The sequence below is a fragment of the Rhododendron vialii genome, chromosome 12a, assembly GCF_030253575.1.
Source record: "Rhododendron vialii isolate Sample 1 chromosome 12a, ASM3025357v1".
In the NCBI taxonomy this organism is placed as follows: domain Eukaryota; kingdom Viridiplantae; phylum Streptophyta; class Magnoliopsida; order Ericales; family Ericaceae; genus Rhododendron; species Rhododendron vialii.
Genome location: NC_080568.1, coordinates 18,847,116 through 18,862,440, shown reverse-complemented (window position 1 = coordinate 18,862,440; position 15,325 = coordinate 18,847,116). Strand labels below are relative to the sequence as shown.

At 38.6% G+C, this 15,325-nt stretch overlaps 1 protein-coding gene across 1 annotated transcript; it reads left to right on the top strand.

The window, feature by feature from the left end:
- The first annotated feature begins 3,573 nt into the window (after nucleotides 1–3,573).
- LOC131310082 (uncharacterized) lies at nucleotides 3,574–14,502 on the top strand. Its single transcript, XM_058336885.1, has 8 exons — nucleotides 3,574–3,915; nucleotides 4,098–4,165; nucleotides 4,655–4,735; nucleotides 5,208–5,307; nucleotides 7,538–7,689; nucleotides 11,939–12,059; nucleotides 14,022–14,255; nucleotides 14,299–14,502. Exons 4-7 carry the CDS (start codon nucleotides 5,224–5,226, stop codon nucleotides 14,226–14,228), a joined length of 564 nt encoding a protein of 187 aa, XP_058192868.1. The 5' UTR covers nucleotides 3,574–3,915; nucleotides 4,098–4,165; nucleotides 4,655–4,735; nucleotides 5,208–5,223; the 3' UTR covers nucleotides 14,229–14,255; nucleotides 14,299–14,502.
- Nucleotides 14,503–15,325: the final 823 nt, after the last annotated feature.

Below are 15,325 nucleotides of genomic sequence, written 5' to 3'. Positions count from 1 at the left end.
ACCTAAAAAAGTTACTTTTTCTTCCAATTTCAATGAACTGAGGGTTTTCTAGTGATTTCCCTCATGATTTATGGTCAATTTTAATGTTGATATCTAGGATTAGAGGGTGGGAGTTCGAAATAGTCTTTTGCGGGAGTTGGTTTTGAGTTATATTTGAAAAGGGGAGAAAAGGAAGGAAAATGGGTCACGACCCGTTTCAACCCGACTACTATTGACTCGTATTCGACCAGCCCATATTCAACCCATGACCCGTTTGAACCTGCCCAAACCCTCCCATTTGCCACCTCTAATATGGTCACATGGGGGTGTAATGAACGAGTACTTCGGCTTTGATTGCGGACTGAACTTTTCAGAACAGGGTATATAGAAAACCCATTGCGAGAGAGAAAGAGTGAGGGAGAAGGATTGAGAGGGTACGGAACCCACACTGGTATAGAAAATCTAGGACGCTTTTCTATTCTTCCCTTTTTTCTTCTTCCAAGTTGTCTCGCACGGTGCTTATTTTTTTCTCATCTCCATGTATTGGTCACACGGTAATCCTCTCCTTTTTTTGTAAATTTTCACGAATGAAATCTCCCTTTTATATGGCCACAACACCATGTGTATATAGAGAAAGATTAGGAGTTATTTCTCCCACTAGCCCACGTTGGGCAATGGAGTTGGTGGGGAAGAACTACCCAAAATGCAAAATGCACGTGGGTTGTTCAATGAGAAACACAACTGCTCCTCTCTTTGCTTCTTATTTATTTTTTATTGGCTTATTGATTTGTATCAATTAGGAAAACCACTGGTGCATGGCTTGGTAGTAGAAAACTGCCATTAACATTCCCATGCATATGCCCACCACTTGAGGATTCCATATATTCTGATGGAACTAACTGTGCAGCAAATTATATAGCTGCCAAGTGCCAAGTCCCCTTTGCCTTCAACATATACACGTAGTTGTGTGTGCATTTTCTTCTTCTTCTTCTTCTTCTTCTTTTTTGTAATTTGTGTAATTAACCTTTGAGTTTGTTGGAACTTTGAAGAAACAAGTTGACCCAACAAAGTATACTCTGTTACATGTGTATAGTATAGGCACATGTATAATTTAACCACCCTTAAGTTAAGGGAACTGGCTCACTTTAACTTAAATGTGAAATTTCGTATTTTAACAGTGGCCCCTCGAGCATTGTTTATGTAAACATTTATTTGAACATGGACAAGGCTCGACCTTTGTTTTTTTAGGAACAATGATAGTTCATTAGAACTATTTAGCCTGAACTGAGCTTCTTCATGATCAACCAATCAAAGGTGTTGGGCCGGAGTGTCCCCATGGATTTGGTTACACAATGCCACTCCCTGCGACCACTCTAAAAACAGACTTGCGGGTGCAATGTCGAATGCTATAAAAGACTTTATTGAAGCCCTCCCTAACCCATGGCTTAATTGAAGTCATGGGTTCGAATCGCGGGAGTGAGGGAGGGATTGTTGGGCCCGGAGTGCCCTATTGGATTTGGTTACACAATGCCACTCCGTGTGACCGCTCTAAAAACAGACTTGCAGGTGCGATGTTGAATGCCATAAAAGACTTAATTGAAGCCTTCCCTAACACCAATTGGTTTTAGAGGAGATGGTGGAAAAGCGGTCCGACAAAAGGAATATCGACTTGGACCAAAATGTCTTAGTTTGTTTTTGTGGCTGCATCTAATTTAGCTGTTAGATTGCCTAGCTACGTACCCTCAACGGGATCAAGGCTTCCTTAGTTCTTTGGAAAAATGAAGTTGTTTGATATTTGTGGCTGCGTCTTTTTTCTTTCTACAAGACTTCCTACGTACCCTTTACAGGATCAAGCCTTTCGTAGTTCTTTTTTTATGTGGAATGCGGGAATAGCATCACTACTAATAGGAGAGCATCTCAACTAGGTTGGCTTCCAATCCCCTAGCCAATCATATGCCCCCACATCCACAACCCACAAGATTGGGAAGGAATTTTGCATGCAATCTCTTGCAGTTTTAGCTCTTGCGACAAGGGGTGTGGTTTTTGATTTTATGTTTTCTTTTATTTTACTCTTTGTTGAAGAAACTTTGCCTTTCATTCTTTTTTTGTTTCTTTCAAATTTCAGGTTCATGCAAATAGAGAGATGCTAGGGTAAATAGAACCTTTACAGTTCTGGACTACGGCTAGTGAAGCCCAAATAACTAATGCAAAAATATAGCAGGTTTCTGATTTTTATCTTTTTGTTTTTGTTTGTACTCTCTATTGAGGAAAATTTGCCTTACGTTCTTTTTTGGTTTCTTTTTAATTTCAGGTTGATGCAAATAGAGAAAAACAGAAACTTTAGCCCCTTTGCAGTTTTGGATTACGGCTAATGAAGCAAGAATGACTATTCTTGTCATTATTGAAGGTAGACACTATTAATTATCGGAATATGCTTAGACATTCTTTTCAAGTGATTGGGACGTAAGGCTCGGTTTGGTTTGGTTTGGTTTGGTTAGTATTTGGCTATAGGTAACCAATATACTTGGCTCCATTTAATCACAGTTTAGTATCCTTGTAATGGTCTGTGCCTTCGCTGGCTCCAATTATAGTATGAAAGCTTCTCTGGGGTGATTGTTGGCAATGATTTCTTTATCTATATCAATTATAGTTCGTGGAGTTGCTTAAGTGGTACTAAACAGATAGTGCCTCTAAAAGATTGTTGGCCATTTGTTGTCATTCGTAATTACTCTTTCATGACAACAGGACATTGGTTTTGCTTAGGGTTTCAAAATTAACTAAATATATGAGTAGGTTGAGTTTATAGGTTCTTAGAGTACACTAGTCTCAGTAACCGAAAAGAGAGAGAATGGAATGAGGTTGAAATTAAACACTAGCCTTGCCAATGGAATACTTTGCAATTAGTACAAGAATAGCAATAATGAATGGAAAAGGTTACAACAAAACCCAAGCCTGAGTATTGGTTCTTTTTTCTTTTTTGCTATTTACGTGCAGTGTGCTGTAGGAACTCGAGAATTTGAGCTGAGGATCTTTTGATGTTTTCTTTTTAGGGGGTGTGGGTGTGGGTGTGGTGGGGCTGGGGGCAAATGATGGTACTATGTCTCTTTGCTATCTTTTGAAGGTTAATTCTACTGTTTGGATTTACGAGAACTGGTTGTAAGAAGAGGGCAGATAATTGCACTTATCCCTTTTTCCTTGATACATTGACATGTTATGCCTAGATTTTTTTTCCCCTGAATGAACAAAAAGATTTGTGGAATATTTCCAATCAGGTTTATTTGAGCTGAGTTGTGGTTATGGGCAAATGGGGGCAGGGGTTTTCTACGTGTAACTGTATCACCTTTCTTCATTTCATTAGTCTTCAACCATGTAGCACGGTCATTGACACGAGAGACGGGAGCTCAACACGGATAGGGTGTGTGTGTAAGTATGTCATATTTCTATGCATATTTTGCTCAAACTAAGACATAAAAAACTGGCTTATATATACCGCTGTTATCTCTAGATAGCTATCTAGCTATAGATAACAATGCAGCTCAGTCTTTTTGAATTCCTATATTTTCAGCCCTTAGATCTCTTATATTTTCAGCCGTTTGATCATAGAAGTAGAAGAGAAGAGCTTCCTCTGCACCCCAACTCCCATAAGCAGCCCACTTTAATCCAACGGTGAGGACTTCACCAGCCCACCAAAATCAAGTGAAGAGATAACAGCTGTAGATCTCTCTCTCTCTCTCTCTCTCTCTCTCCAGCTCTCCCTCACAGAGTCCCAGCAGCGACTCCTCCCTCTTCTCTCCCTTCCAGAAAATTTAGTGATAGCTCCGCCAACTGCTGATCGGGATGCCACTGTTGAAGACTTCTACTTTGTCTCCCTCCGTCTCCATGAATGCATCGATCTCCCCTCCTATTTCCATCCGGACCACCAAACTATGACCTCTGGTAAATGCTCCTGTCTCTTCTCCCCCTCACGTTTCTCAGGTAGTGGAGCAATTAGTAATTTTTTGAAATCCGTTTTGAGAAGAATCATTTTCTTTTTATTTTGCAGTTAATTTCTTCTATTTATAGTGTATTGTTGTTGTCTTAAACTGAGGTATGGTGCTAACCCTTTGCCCTATTGTTAGGGAAGAAGAGCGAGGCAAAACTGTGAGAAGAGAACGCCTACTAGGTGTTTGACAGAATGCCCTCCTAGGTGATTAGTAGTTTTCCTTTGGAAGTAAGCATATTTGGTTTAGTTAAGCTTTGTATTTTTTGGTTTACTTGCTAGTTAATTGCTTTGTACAGATACTTCATCAACCATTATGTGATTTTTAAAGTTACACAAAATGGAATCAATTTTGTGTGGCAAAATGTGTGAAATCCATTAGTTCAAGCATGTAAATTGGTTGTTTGATGAGATTTGAGTGAATTATTTTTGTCTAATTATTCATAATCTTTTCAATTTCATGCTTTTCTATAATGTATTTTTTAGTTCCGCTTTCTCACTCACTATTTAGACTTTTTGTTTTGTGTAATCTCATGGTTCTGATCAATCTTTAGTTCTGGTTCCTCCTACCCATATAGAATTTACAATTGGAGCAAAGTGGGCATGTGTTGTTTGTTGAAGTTCTTGCATTCCCATGACTCTCTACTAATGAGTTTTGTGTCGTTACTGACATCTTCGTTATCCCTCTGATTACAGTTTGCTATATAAAGTATCGGGTAGTCGGCACTTAAATCCTAGAGGTTCGTGATGAGGAAAGTAACACAAACTTTTGACAAGGTATGGATTTTTTAATTTCAGTTGGGATTTAACTTCTACAGAGTTCTATAGATAGTTCATTAACATTCTGTACATGTTTTTGTGGGTTTCTTCATGAACTGCTGGTGTTACTGAAACGTATAATTAAACGGGCCACTCACATTTGGACATGCAAATGTTTGGAAATTCAATGACACGACATGATACTTTGGCTCAAGTTAAGTAGTATTGCTCTAACAAAGAGAAAAGGACTAAGTGGCTCCATAGCTGAATTTGGTTTTCAAATGATTGTCATTTGCCCCTTTTAAGATCAATTTATATTTTTGTTTGAGAGATTAGTTCTATCTCTTTTGTATTCAATTTAGAGAACACTGTATGTCGAATGTGATCCATGAAGTTGTAATTTCTAAATCCCAACAGTGGATCTAATTCAAAAGGCCTCCTTGCTAATTCTAATTAGTTGTTTTCTTCCTTTTTTTGACATCATGGAGAGGGTAAATTGTGAGGCAATGCCACCAGTAAGAGGCTTCTATTTTCTTCACAAGAGACGAAAAGGATTTGTGCCCCAATCCCAATTTGAACTGGCCAATCAGGTAGTTCAAGTAACATCTTATATGTTGGCTTTGTTGGTTAAAACTAGATGGAATTATGTCATTCTATAGCTTTATGGGTCCTTACGGCTTTGATTTGTGTATAACTGGTTTATTTGGTAAATTTGAATGCTCTATGTGGCATATGAATTGTCAATTAAAATCGTGAAGAAGGGTGATTGAAAGTTCAACGAGGCATTGGGCAAGTAAGTAGTTAGGTGACTTTCCTTTGGATGGCTGTCTTGGGTAGGCTTTGAACAAGGGGATAGATTTGTGGTGGGGGGATAAGTAAATCTGTTGAGGACACTTATGTCTTCTGCAACCAGTCTTGTGAGACCATATATGATCTATTCTCTTTTTCCCTTTATCAACTTCTATCTGGGATAACTTTTTATGGAAGAACAACCTTGCTAAATCTCCAAGTACTCTAGGTGAGGAAGTGGAATGTACTAGTCACCATCGGAATGGGAAGAATTGAGTCATGCAATCTATGAACCTTCCCTTGCAGCTGTTGTTTATCAGCTCTGGGGGTGAGATGAACACCAGAATTTTGGGGCTAAATGCTTGGATATGGCTTGCTTGAAAGCTCTTAATGAAAGGGATGTTAGAGCTGCAGTGGAGGGGAGTGAAAAGGACGTATCAAAATAAACTAATCATTTGAGATTGGCCCATTCCACAATGCATCCTTGTTCATAAGTCTTGATGAGCTTTGTTTCTTTAATCTGTGTTTTGTCATGTTGTGAATGGTGTAAGGGGAGGGTGAGTTTGGCTTTGTTTCCTTTGGTGCCTCTCTGCTCCTGTGGTGTTGTATTGGTCTATGAATTAAGTTAACCATAGAAAAACGTACCCTCATGTCCGTGTCTCATGTCCATATATCCATGTTGCTTGCTTGGTTGCATATAGAAACCTGCCATAGTTTTCTCTAAGAACATTGAGAAGTAACTAATGATCTGGAATACAATCTAAGTGGACTGTTTTAAATCTTTTGGTTAGGATTGGAGAACAAAAAGTATGGCTAGCCAGACCAAATCCTGTCTTAACCAGAATAGGTGTTGCCTTATTATAGTGTACTATAAAATAGGTATATGAAGCCATAGTCATTTGCAGCTCTATCAAATAAACACATATTCACATGCAACAATACCTTTACAGACAACTGAAATACTTGTGGAAGTGAGTGGGTTCTTTAAGCTTCCTCTTGATTGCCTCTATGAAGCTGTTGTTACTAGATTAACAAGCCCTTGTTCGTATTTTGGTGAATCATATTTGTCATTATTTCAACTTCTTTCCCGATAATGCACAAGATTGGGACTTTATTTGTGTCTTAAATGCCTAATTTTCTCTTCATGAATCTAACCACAGATAGTTTTGCTTCACACTTAATGCTTCAATCTGTTCTGCTATATTCTTCTCACCCTATATGCCTGTCTACAAATGTCGTATTTCTGGATCTTTCTTTTGTTTAATCAAATACTAGGTTGTTTAGTTTTAGTAGTTGCAAATTGCACCTCTAGATGTGTAGGGGTCTTGATGGAGATTTGTACACCTACTCACACACTTGTAGAATAATTTGGAAGCTACGCCAATTCTTCTCTGACAGGAAAATCAAAATTATTTTGAATATGTAAAAGGGCTATATTCTCAAGAGAAAATAAACTTTCTTGTTTTTTGTTTATTTGACTTGCGTTAGTTTTGCGATGGCGCTTATTTGCCTGCCATCTTTAACATCTGTTTGTAGTTCCATCAGCAATTTTTATTTGCACGCAAGCAATGAGTGGTTTTCCAGAACTAATGACTTGTTCATCCATGGTAACCGGGGGTGAAATTGGATGTCTTGGCCTATTGACAATTGCTTCTTGCAGATTTGGTGATCTGGAATCTTCTTGTTTCCTTTTGAATCTTTGCTCCACAAGCCTCAATTTGACGTTGGAGATTCCCATTTGATAGACAATGGCCTTGTTCGTTTCACATTTTATTTTTGTTTTAGTTTTGTTTTCTAATCATTACCATATTTCTCTCTCCACCCACTACGAAAACTAAAATACCCAAATATGCAAAACGAACACAGCCAATGACTTTTCACGTTAGCTTTTTGTGGTGTATATGGATTTGGATGATACTGCGTAGGAGGTTTTTTCAACACTGTTGATGAACTACTACTACACTTTGGATTCTGATCCTGCTTGACAAGATAAGATTTTCTGTATTATTTTGAAAATATGCTTCGGAACAGGTTACAGTTGTGGGATTACGAAAACCAAAAATGCGTTCAGACACTGGAAAGTCTCACAGTATGTTTTCACAATACGGTTCCATACGGAAAGGCCCCAGGATAATCAATGGTTCTGTTGGGACTGTTCGGATGCAAAACCTATATTGCTATATGTAAGTTGTATTCAGATTCCAACTTATGCATTTGGAAGTTATTTGACACAGTAATCTTCATGCTAAGTCTGTCATTCAACATCTTTAGCTGCCTTTGACTTGTGTTTTGGTTTGAGAATAGTTAGTTCAGTTACTAGCAAATGCTTACTTATTATGTTATCTAACAGAGGTTATATAGCTCCTTTGTGTATGAGCTTTGTTTGTGAACATGTTATCGTACTTGTTAGTTCTGGGGAATCACATCACCTAGGATTGAGAATTAAGAAGCACAGATATGGCCATGGACACGCGGATACACTATTTATCTAAAAAGTAGGATATAGACATGCGGATTTGTTGTCTTGCGTTCATGTCACCATAAGTTTACGTCCTGTATGAAATAATGGATAAGGTACAAGAAGTTACAAAGAATCTTGATGGACACGGGACTCAGAAATCTTTGAAAAGAATGCATGGACAAAGCTAGGAAATGCTAAATCCTCTACTTAGTATTTATTTATTTAAAGAACCTTTTTTTATTTCTCCACAAAATTGGTAGTGAACATGAATCTGTCCAACTTGTATTAGATGGGGATGTCTAATTTCAAAAATTTGATAATTCGACATTAGGAAGTATTTAAGAAGTGTCTATTCCATACCAATTTACTTGTCATAGAATCCTAAGTGTCTGACAAGTTACAAAAATGTTGGAATTAAGTAGTTTTTTCTTATTTATGGACGCAATAAAAAGAGAATCGTACGCGTGTCTGATAGTGTCTGAAAAGTGTTCGTGTCAGACACGTATCCTTCTTTGAAGTGTTTGCGCTTCTTAATTTGGGATTATACCCTATTGGGCATCAGATGATTGTATGGGCTTAATTGCAAGTTTATTTAACCTTCTTTATCACTCCAACACAAGCAAAGCTCGTGTACTGGCCAGTCTGGAATTGTCCAAACTAGGTGAGTACGAACCATGCCCAAACCAGTGCTAGGGGGCTTCTGAACATTCTTCTACCAAACATTCAAATCTCCTGAACTGGGTCTAGAATTGTCCACACATTACTTGAGCCCGACCATCCTAAATATTATGAATGGGCTTCTGAACATTTAGCTACCCAGATTTGCATGTGTGTGTATCCTTATCAGAAAACTGGGAACTCAAAATGCTCCTCTTCATTGTTTGACACTACAAGAAATCAGACTTTTTCTGGCGGCAATAGTGAAATAAACGCCGGGAAAAGCCTTCCCGGTGTTTTTCCCGGCGTTTGCACTGAATGCCGCGATTGCCGGGCTCGGGAATACTTCCCGGGGTTATGTTTCCCTGCGTTTTGGCAACTATTTCCGGCGTTTTATAAAACCCCGGGAATAAATCCTTGATCAGCAACTTTTCCGGTCCAGCGATTGAAAGCAATCTCATTTGTCTTTGGTAGCACACACAATGCAACATCACCTCCATGCCATTCTTCTTGTATTTGTCCCCTATCTTCCCAATGCAAGAGGCAAGGCTAATTGTTCACAAGAATAGGCATTTCTTGTTCTATACTACTACCACCAACATCATCAAATCTTTCTTCTTTATCACCACCAAACTCTTCTTCAAACTTGTCATATATTGGAGCACCATCTAAATTACCACTAGTCTCAAAGGCAAAATCATCCTCCAAATCTTTGTGTGAGAGTTCATCAAAGATAGGAACATCATCATCATCATTGTCCTCCTTTGAAAACGCATCAAACTCGGGAACGCTTTCCAAAACACCTCCAAAATCTTCCTTTAGAGGCACATCAAAGATGGGTAAATCTTCACATTCATTTTCAATCTCAAATACACAATCATCTCCAAGAACACCCTCAAGTTCTTCACTTGGATGTTCATCAAAGATTGGAACATTAGTATACCGATAATCATCATCACAACTTGGTTCTTTCACCTCGTTGACAAAGAGAGGATTAAGAACATGATCACTAGCCTTTTCACCAACTTTCAACTCAAGAGATGATCCCCCAATCTTGAAGCATTTGAATATTCCACAAGGTGACGGATTTCTATCCTCCAAGGTGCTGGTTAAAGGTTGATTTTCAATTGGGATAGCCCCTTAGGACTTGCTCTTACCAAAACTAGTCAAGGAAACGGCATTGGGATGTTGAGGGAAAGGTAAGAATTCCTCCTTGAGCTTCTTCTTCATCTTACTCCATTCCTTAATCTTTTTTTTGCCTCTCCTTTGTCGACTAACTTTGAGTTGTGTCCACCAATCCGAAGCTCTTCCCTTAAGGCAAGTAGATGCCAACTTCACCTTCTTTTCTTCGGTAACAAAACAATATTCGAACACACTCTCAATGGTGTTCAACCAACCAACGAACTCTAGTGGGCTTCCACAAAACTTAGGAAGTTCATTATCAACATCATTCACCGATGTGTATTCAAATCCAACCAAATTTGCTCTATGCCAATGCGGAGCATCATAACGAATTTCCAATGCAATGGAATCATTCCTTTCGGTCGGACGTCGCAAACATCGCACCTTGTCATACAAGGTAGCAACTTGTTCACTCAACTCTTTAATTTTATTCCTCCTGCAATTTGAATTGCTATAAGTATCAATTTCATCACCAAACTTTCCTATAACTTCTCTACCTCTACCTCTTCTTTCTCTATCTCTTAGTGCCATTACAATACCACAATCAACTCCAAACAAGCAAATCAATCTCAAATATTGAAAACCCAATCAACTCAGTCACCGAACTCAGTCAACTCAGTGATTTTAAACCCAAACTCAGTCAACTCGGTGCAAAATTGATCAAACCCAGTTAACTCAGTACCCAAACAGCCTCAAATCACATTCAATCGACACAAATGATTCCAAATAGTGACAACCCAACAATAAACCGCAAGAAATCGAAGCAAATAGAACAAATGAAAGAGACCCAACTGAAATCAAACCTGAAACACTGATTCGAGTGCCAAAATAGTAGTTCGCAGCTATAAGTCACTGTTTTGAGCTCCGAAAATGGCCAAACGATCTGATTCAAGTGCTGAAGTAGAATTTCGAAGGGGTATTTCACTGTTCTGAGTGCTGAAATGGTGTTTGGCAGTTCAGAATCGCTAATTCAAGGTCCGATTACGTCAGATTGAGGTTCGAAAAGTACCCAATCACTCGATTGGTGCTTGAAATTGCAGATTCGAGCTCAGATCTGGATGAACGAGGACCGAATCAACTTGAACAGTGTTCGAATCATGTCTACAGCCTTTAAATGCATTCGACTGCCTTCGGTTTAGTCGATTCAGAAGAATCGAAGGTTGTACTGGTGAGCTTTGAGGGTTTTGAGCTCCGTCTGTGGTCGTACAGGCTTGGGGGTGGTCGTACGGGTGTGTTGATTTTGGTTTCGTACAGGTTCCAATAGGTCGCGAATGAGAGATTAGAACTCCGAATGGTTGATTTGGGTTGTGATTTTAGTCTAAGATAGTGTGAAATAGGAAGATCTAGGGAAATGAGCTCTGGAGAGATTTTTCCGGCAAGGTTTTCTAGCGAGGTTTAGGTTTCCGGCAAAGTTTCTGGCGAGATGAAGAGTGGGGATCGAGCCTAGGTGCTCTGATACCAAATGATGCAATTAAAATATCAAAGGGAATTAAAGATTCAAATAAGGGAACAAAATCCCATTCAAGGGGATAAACCCCATAGGGTAGAGAGAGAAACTATGTTTCAATCAATATATTCAATATTCTTAATAATCAAAAGCTACCTAATGAGCACTCTAGACCCCTATTTATAGACCCTTTAGTACAAAGGACTCAAAATGACATACATACCCTTAAACCTACTGCATTAGTTTCGTTTTTGTTTGTTATCATACACAATCCACATTTCCTATGCTTTAGAATTATGAAATTATAGTCAAACCTTTTTTGTCTAATATTATTTGATCATCATCGCGAACTACTGGCAGATAAACCTTGTAGTTGGTGGATCAACTAGATGATATCCATACGAAGTATTATAAAAGAGAATTGGTCAGGTTTTGGAGGATGGCTCCTCCATCACTATATTGTTGTTGAGATGTCGTAAATGCCCTTGAATCCATTGGGTTTGCTTTTGTTTGTTGCCGGCGTGTTTTGGTAATTTTGGTCTTTGCAAGTTGTTTCGTCCATTTTATGGCTTGTCCACGTGATTTTCCTGCTCCACCGTACGTACTTCTCTGGGGGGCAGAATGGATGAGAGTGGTTGGAGGAATAGTGTACTTGTTGCTTGTGCACTAAGAATAGAGAATACAGGTCATATATAAAGCCTGGTTCTTTCTCTCATTTTTGCCCTGGCCTGGTTCTGCTCGTGTTCTTCTCTGGGTTGGTTTGGAGGCTTGTTTCATGTTTTGCTTCTTTTGACGCTCAGCCAGTGGTGAGTTTGTTCTCTCTCTTTTTTTTTTGGGTAAGTATTTTGTTCTCTCTTTAGTTATGCTAGAGTGAGTGGTTTGGGTTTTTTTTTTTATGTGATGGATGTGGTTAGATTTTTGCTTTATTTTATTGAGAAAATAGTTTGTGGGGCTTTGGTCTCCACTTTGGTCTCCAAGGGTTGCAATGGTTTGGCCATCTTCAAATTGTTCATGATAGTAGTTTGTTCTCTCTCTAGTTATGCTAGAGTGAATGGTTTGGGGTTTTTTGTGATGGATGTGGTTAGATTTTTGCTTTATGTTATTGAGAAAATTGTTTGTGGGGCTTTGGTCTCCAAGGGTTGCAATGGTTTGGCCATCTTCAAATTGTTCATGACACGCTTTGGTCTGTTCTGTTCTTTCCAGTGAAATATTGATGTGATTTGTTAAAAGCAATTAAAGAAGAGATTGGTTCTTTATCATCGCGGGTGAAGCAATTGATCTGAATAACAGCAGTAGGTAAGCTTTTGTGATTTTATTAATCTACAATTATCAGCCAAATTTTGGAAAACGGATGGCAACACCTGAGATCAAAATTAAGCCCTCGTAAGTAAATTATTTTTCATGCATTCAAGTTTAGTATTGCATGCTATTGTGATTATCACTCTTGAGGAGGCTTTTATGCTCTGGAACGTGGTATCACTCCATTGAAGGATGATTCTATTAGTGTGAGGTGCTCAACTCCTGAGAAGCTCTTTGGTAGAGGACCAATTTGGGGTTCAATTTGTTGTGATGATGACATGTGTCAGATAGATGATAAGGATGATCGTGTAGTTGAAGCATCTATGAAGTTTGATTCTGCTTTACTTTAAGATGATATAAATTTGGGTTCGCCTCTGTGATATTCTAGGTAACTTCTCTCTCTATGGGGTGCCTATTCACTGGAATCCTTTCGGTTTATACTTCCTTAGGGTTCCTTGTGATTTCACGCATTCCAACTGTTCGATGAAAGTTATCAACCATTAATTCCATACCTTGGCTTTTGGTGGAATAATACTTCACTGTTTTTCACCTATACGATAAATTCCCTCACTTAGTTTTCATCTAATCAAGTCGTTTTTCTAAGGCCAAACAAACGGACTGCAATGAATAAGGCGCCGATAGCTTCAGTTGGACAACAGAGATGTCTGGATTGAAATGGGAGGCTGTTGCTTCTATTCTTCTAAGGGAGTAGGAGGGAACCGGTCACCAGCATTCTATCATGTCTGTCATATCTCTCCTTTTAGGCAAGACATTTTATGGTGATATTCTAGCACATATCTCCTTATAAAAAGATGATAGGTGAATCTAAGATACTAACGTTCAAGAATAACTTACTAAAGTTGTTAATATGAGCAGCCCTCTTACAAATGGTATTGTAGGAATTTAGAAAAGAAGTACTAGTTTGTAGCGAAGAATCACTTTCCTGCTTGCTATCAATTCATTGCCTGCTCGCTAGCCACACATGATAAATAGATAGATCTGATTGGTTTCATATTGCAGCAAGAATGACGATAAAAGATGGGAAGAAGTTTCTCATAGTGGTTTAATGAATGCTGAGAAAAAAATTGCCCAAATATGTGTTTCGTGAATTAGCATGGCCACTCTGCTCGCTGATGATAAGTTTCATGTCTATCCCCTTGCATATCTATTTATGATTATTCTCTTCTGAAGCCCTGAAGCATGAAAAATTGCAATTCTCGTGTATACTATGAGGGTCGTGTATACTGTGAGGGCCTCAACTGAAGACTATTTCATTCCAAGTACTTGCCATTTTTGAAAAGAAGTATGTTGCTCTTTACGTATCACAAATATATTTTGTTTCAGCTCTTACATTAGTTTTCCTCCTTTCTCTGTATATAGGATGTGATATGTTACATGGAAAATGGGTCTATCATTCAACTGGACCACTATACACAAATAACTCATGCCCCGTCTTGACACAAATGCAGAACTGCCAGGGTAATGGGAGGCCAGATAGAGAATATGAAAATTGGCGATGGAAACCTTCCAAGTGTGACCTCCCAAGATTTGATGGTAAGAAATTTCAGGAATTGATGAGAGGGAAGACAATAGCTTTTATTGGTGATTCAGTTGCTCAGAACCAGATGGAGTCACTATTGTGCATCCTTTGGCAGGCAAGTTGTAAATCTTTCTAGATTAGAAAACTATGCAACATTTTACCTGTGTGAACTACAAAATATTGACTTTCAAAAAAAAAAAAAAAAGAACTACAAAATTTCTTTGAGCTTGCTAACAGGGCAGAATACAAATTGGTTGTTTCAGCAAGTCTTCCACGAATCACTTAGGAACATTTGTTCACTTATGGAAATTACTGATTAGTTACTCAAGGAGTCGAACTTTTGGTTTGTTTGCTCAATAAAAGTTTAATTTACCAAAAAAAAAGGTAGTCGAACCTATTGATTCAAGTACTTTTTATGGTTTCAGTTTGATATGAATCCCATGAGATAAAAGGAGATTCATCGAATCACGAGGATAGCGTCATCATTAGGTTTGTGGGAATAGTTTGTTGTTTTTAGATACCATTGATGAGTTTTACATATACTTGTGTGTGTCTCAATGGGAAGAAAATGGAAGATTCTTGCTAGGTTGGTTGGTCCAAGTCTCTAAATAGTGGGTTGCGAGGCGTTTCTTTGGGGGGAAGTCCCCTCAAATTTGGATACCTTCCATGCCAGTTCTTAATGAATTACTCCCTGTTCCTTCAGCTCGCGTAACTGTTAGAGTTTAGCTTTCATCTGAACTGTTGAGGTGGCAATAAGTTGAGGTGGATACGGTACCCCGGTAGGAGATTCCTGACGATGATTGGCCATGCAAGTTTGATGTAAGTCCAGAGCTGGAGAAAAGTAGAATGAACTTATTTTATGGACAATTAACGAGGCTGCAGAAGTTCCTGGAGCATCTTCTAATGGGGAACATATATTTTACGTTCCCAAGTGGTCCCACTGAGGGTGATGATGAAGTTACTGAGTCAAAAATTAGAGCATTCCTTCATCAAAAGGTATTATGGCTTCCACATAGGTTTTCTTTTCCAAATTTTCCTTGTGGTATCTGCAAGCTCAAAATCTCATTCTAGTTCACTTTCTCTATAAACTCCTTTAGGCCATAGATCTGAAGAAGATCTGAAGAAGCTGTAATCGCCTCTCTACGAAGAGTTCTACAACTCATTGAATGCACCCAGTTAACCGAGAACCATGGGGAATGAAAACAAAGAAAACTCCGACAAATAATTTGACCT

What these genes read in the sequence shown, in the direction of transcription:
- LOC131310082 (XM_058336885.1), top strand. Translation starts at nt 5,224, where the DNA reads ATGCCACCAGTAAGAGGCTTCTATTTTCTTCACAAGAGACGAAAAGGA. An exon ending in AATTTGAACTGGCCAATCAG is followed by an intron (nt 5,308 to 7,537) that starts GTAGTTCAAGTA and finishes GCTTCGGAACAG; the next exon opens with GTTACAGTTGTGGGATTACG. An exon ending in CTTTTGACGCTCAGCCAGTG is followed by an intron (nt 12,060 to 14,021) that starts GTGAGTTTGTTC and finishes ACACAAATGCAG; the next exon opens with AACTGCCAGGGTAATGGGAG.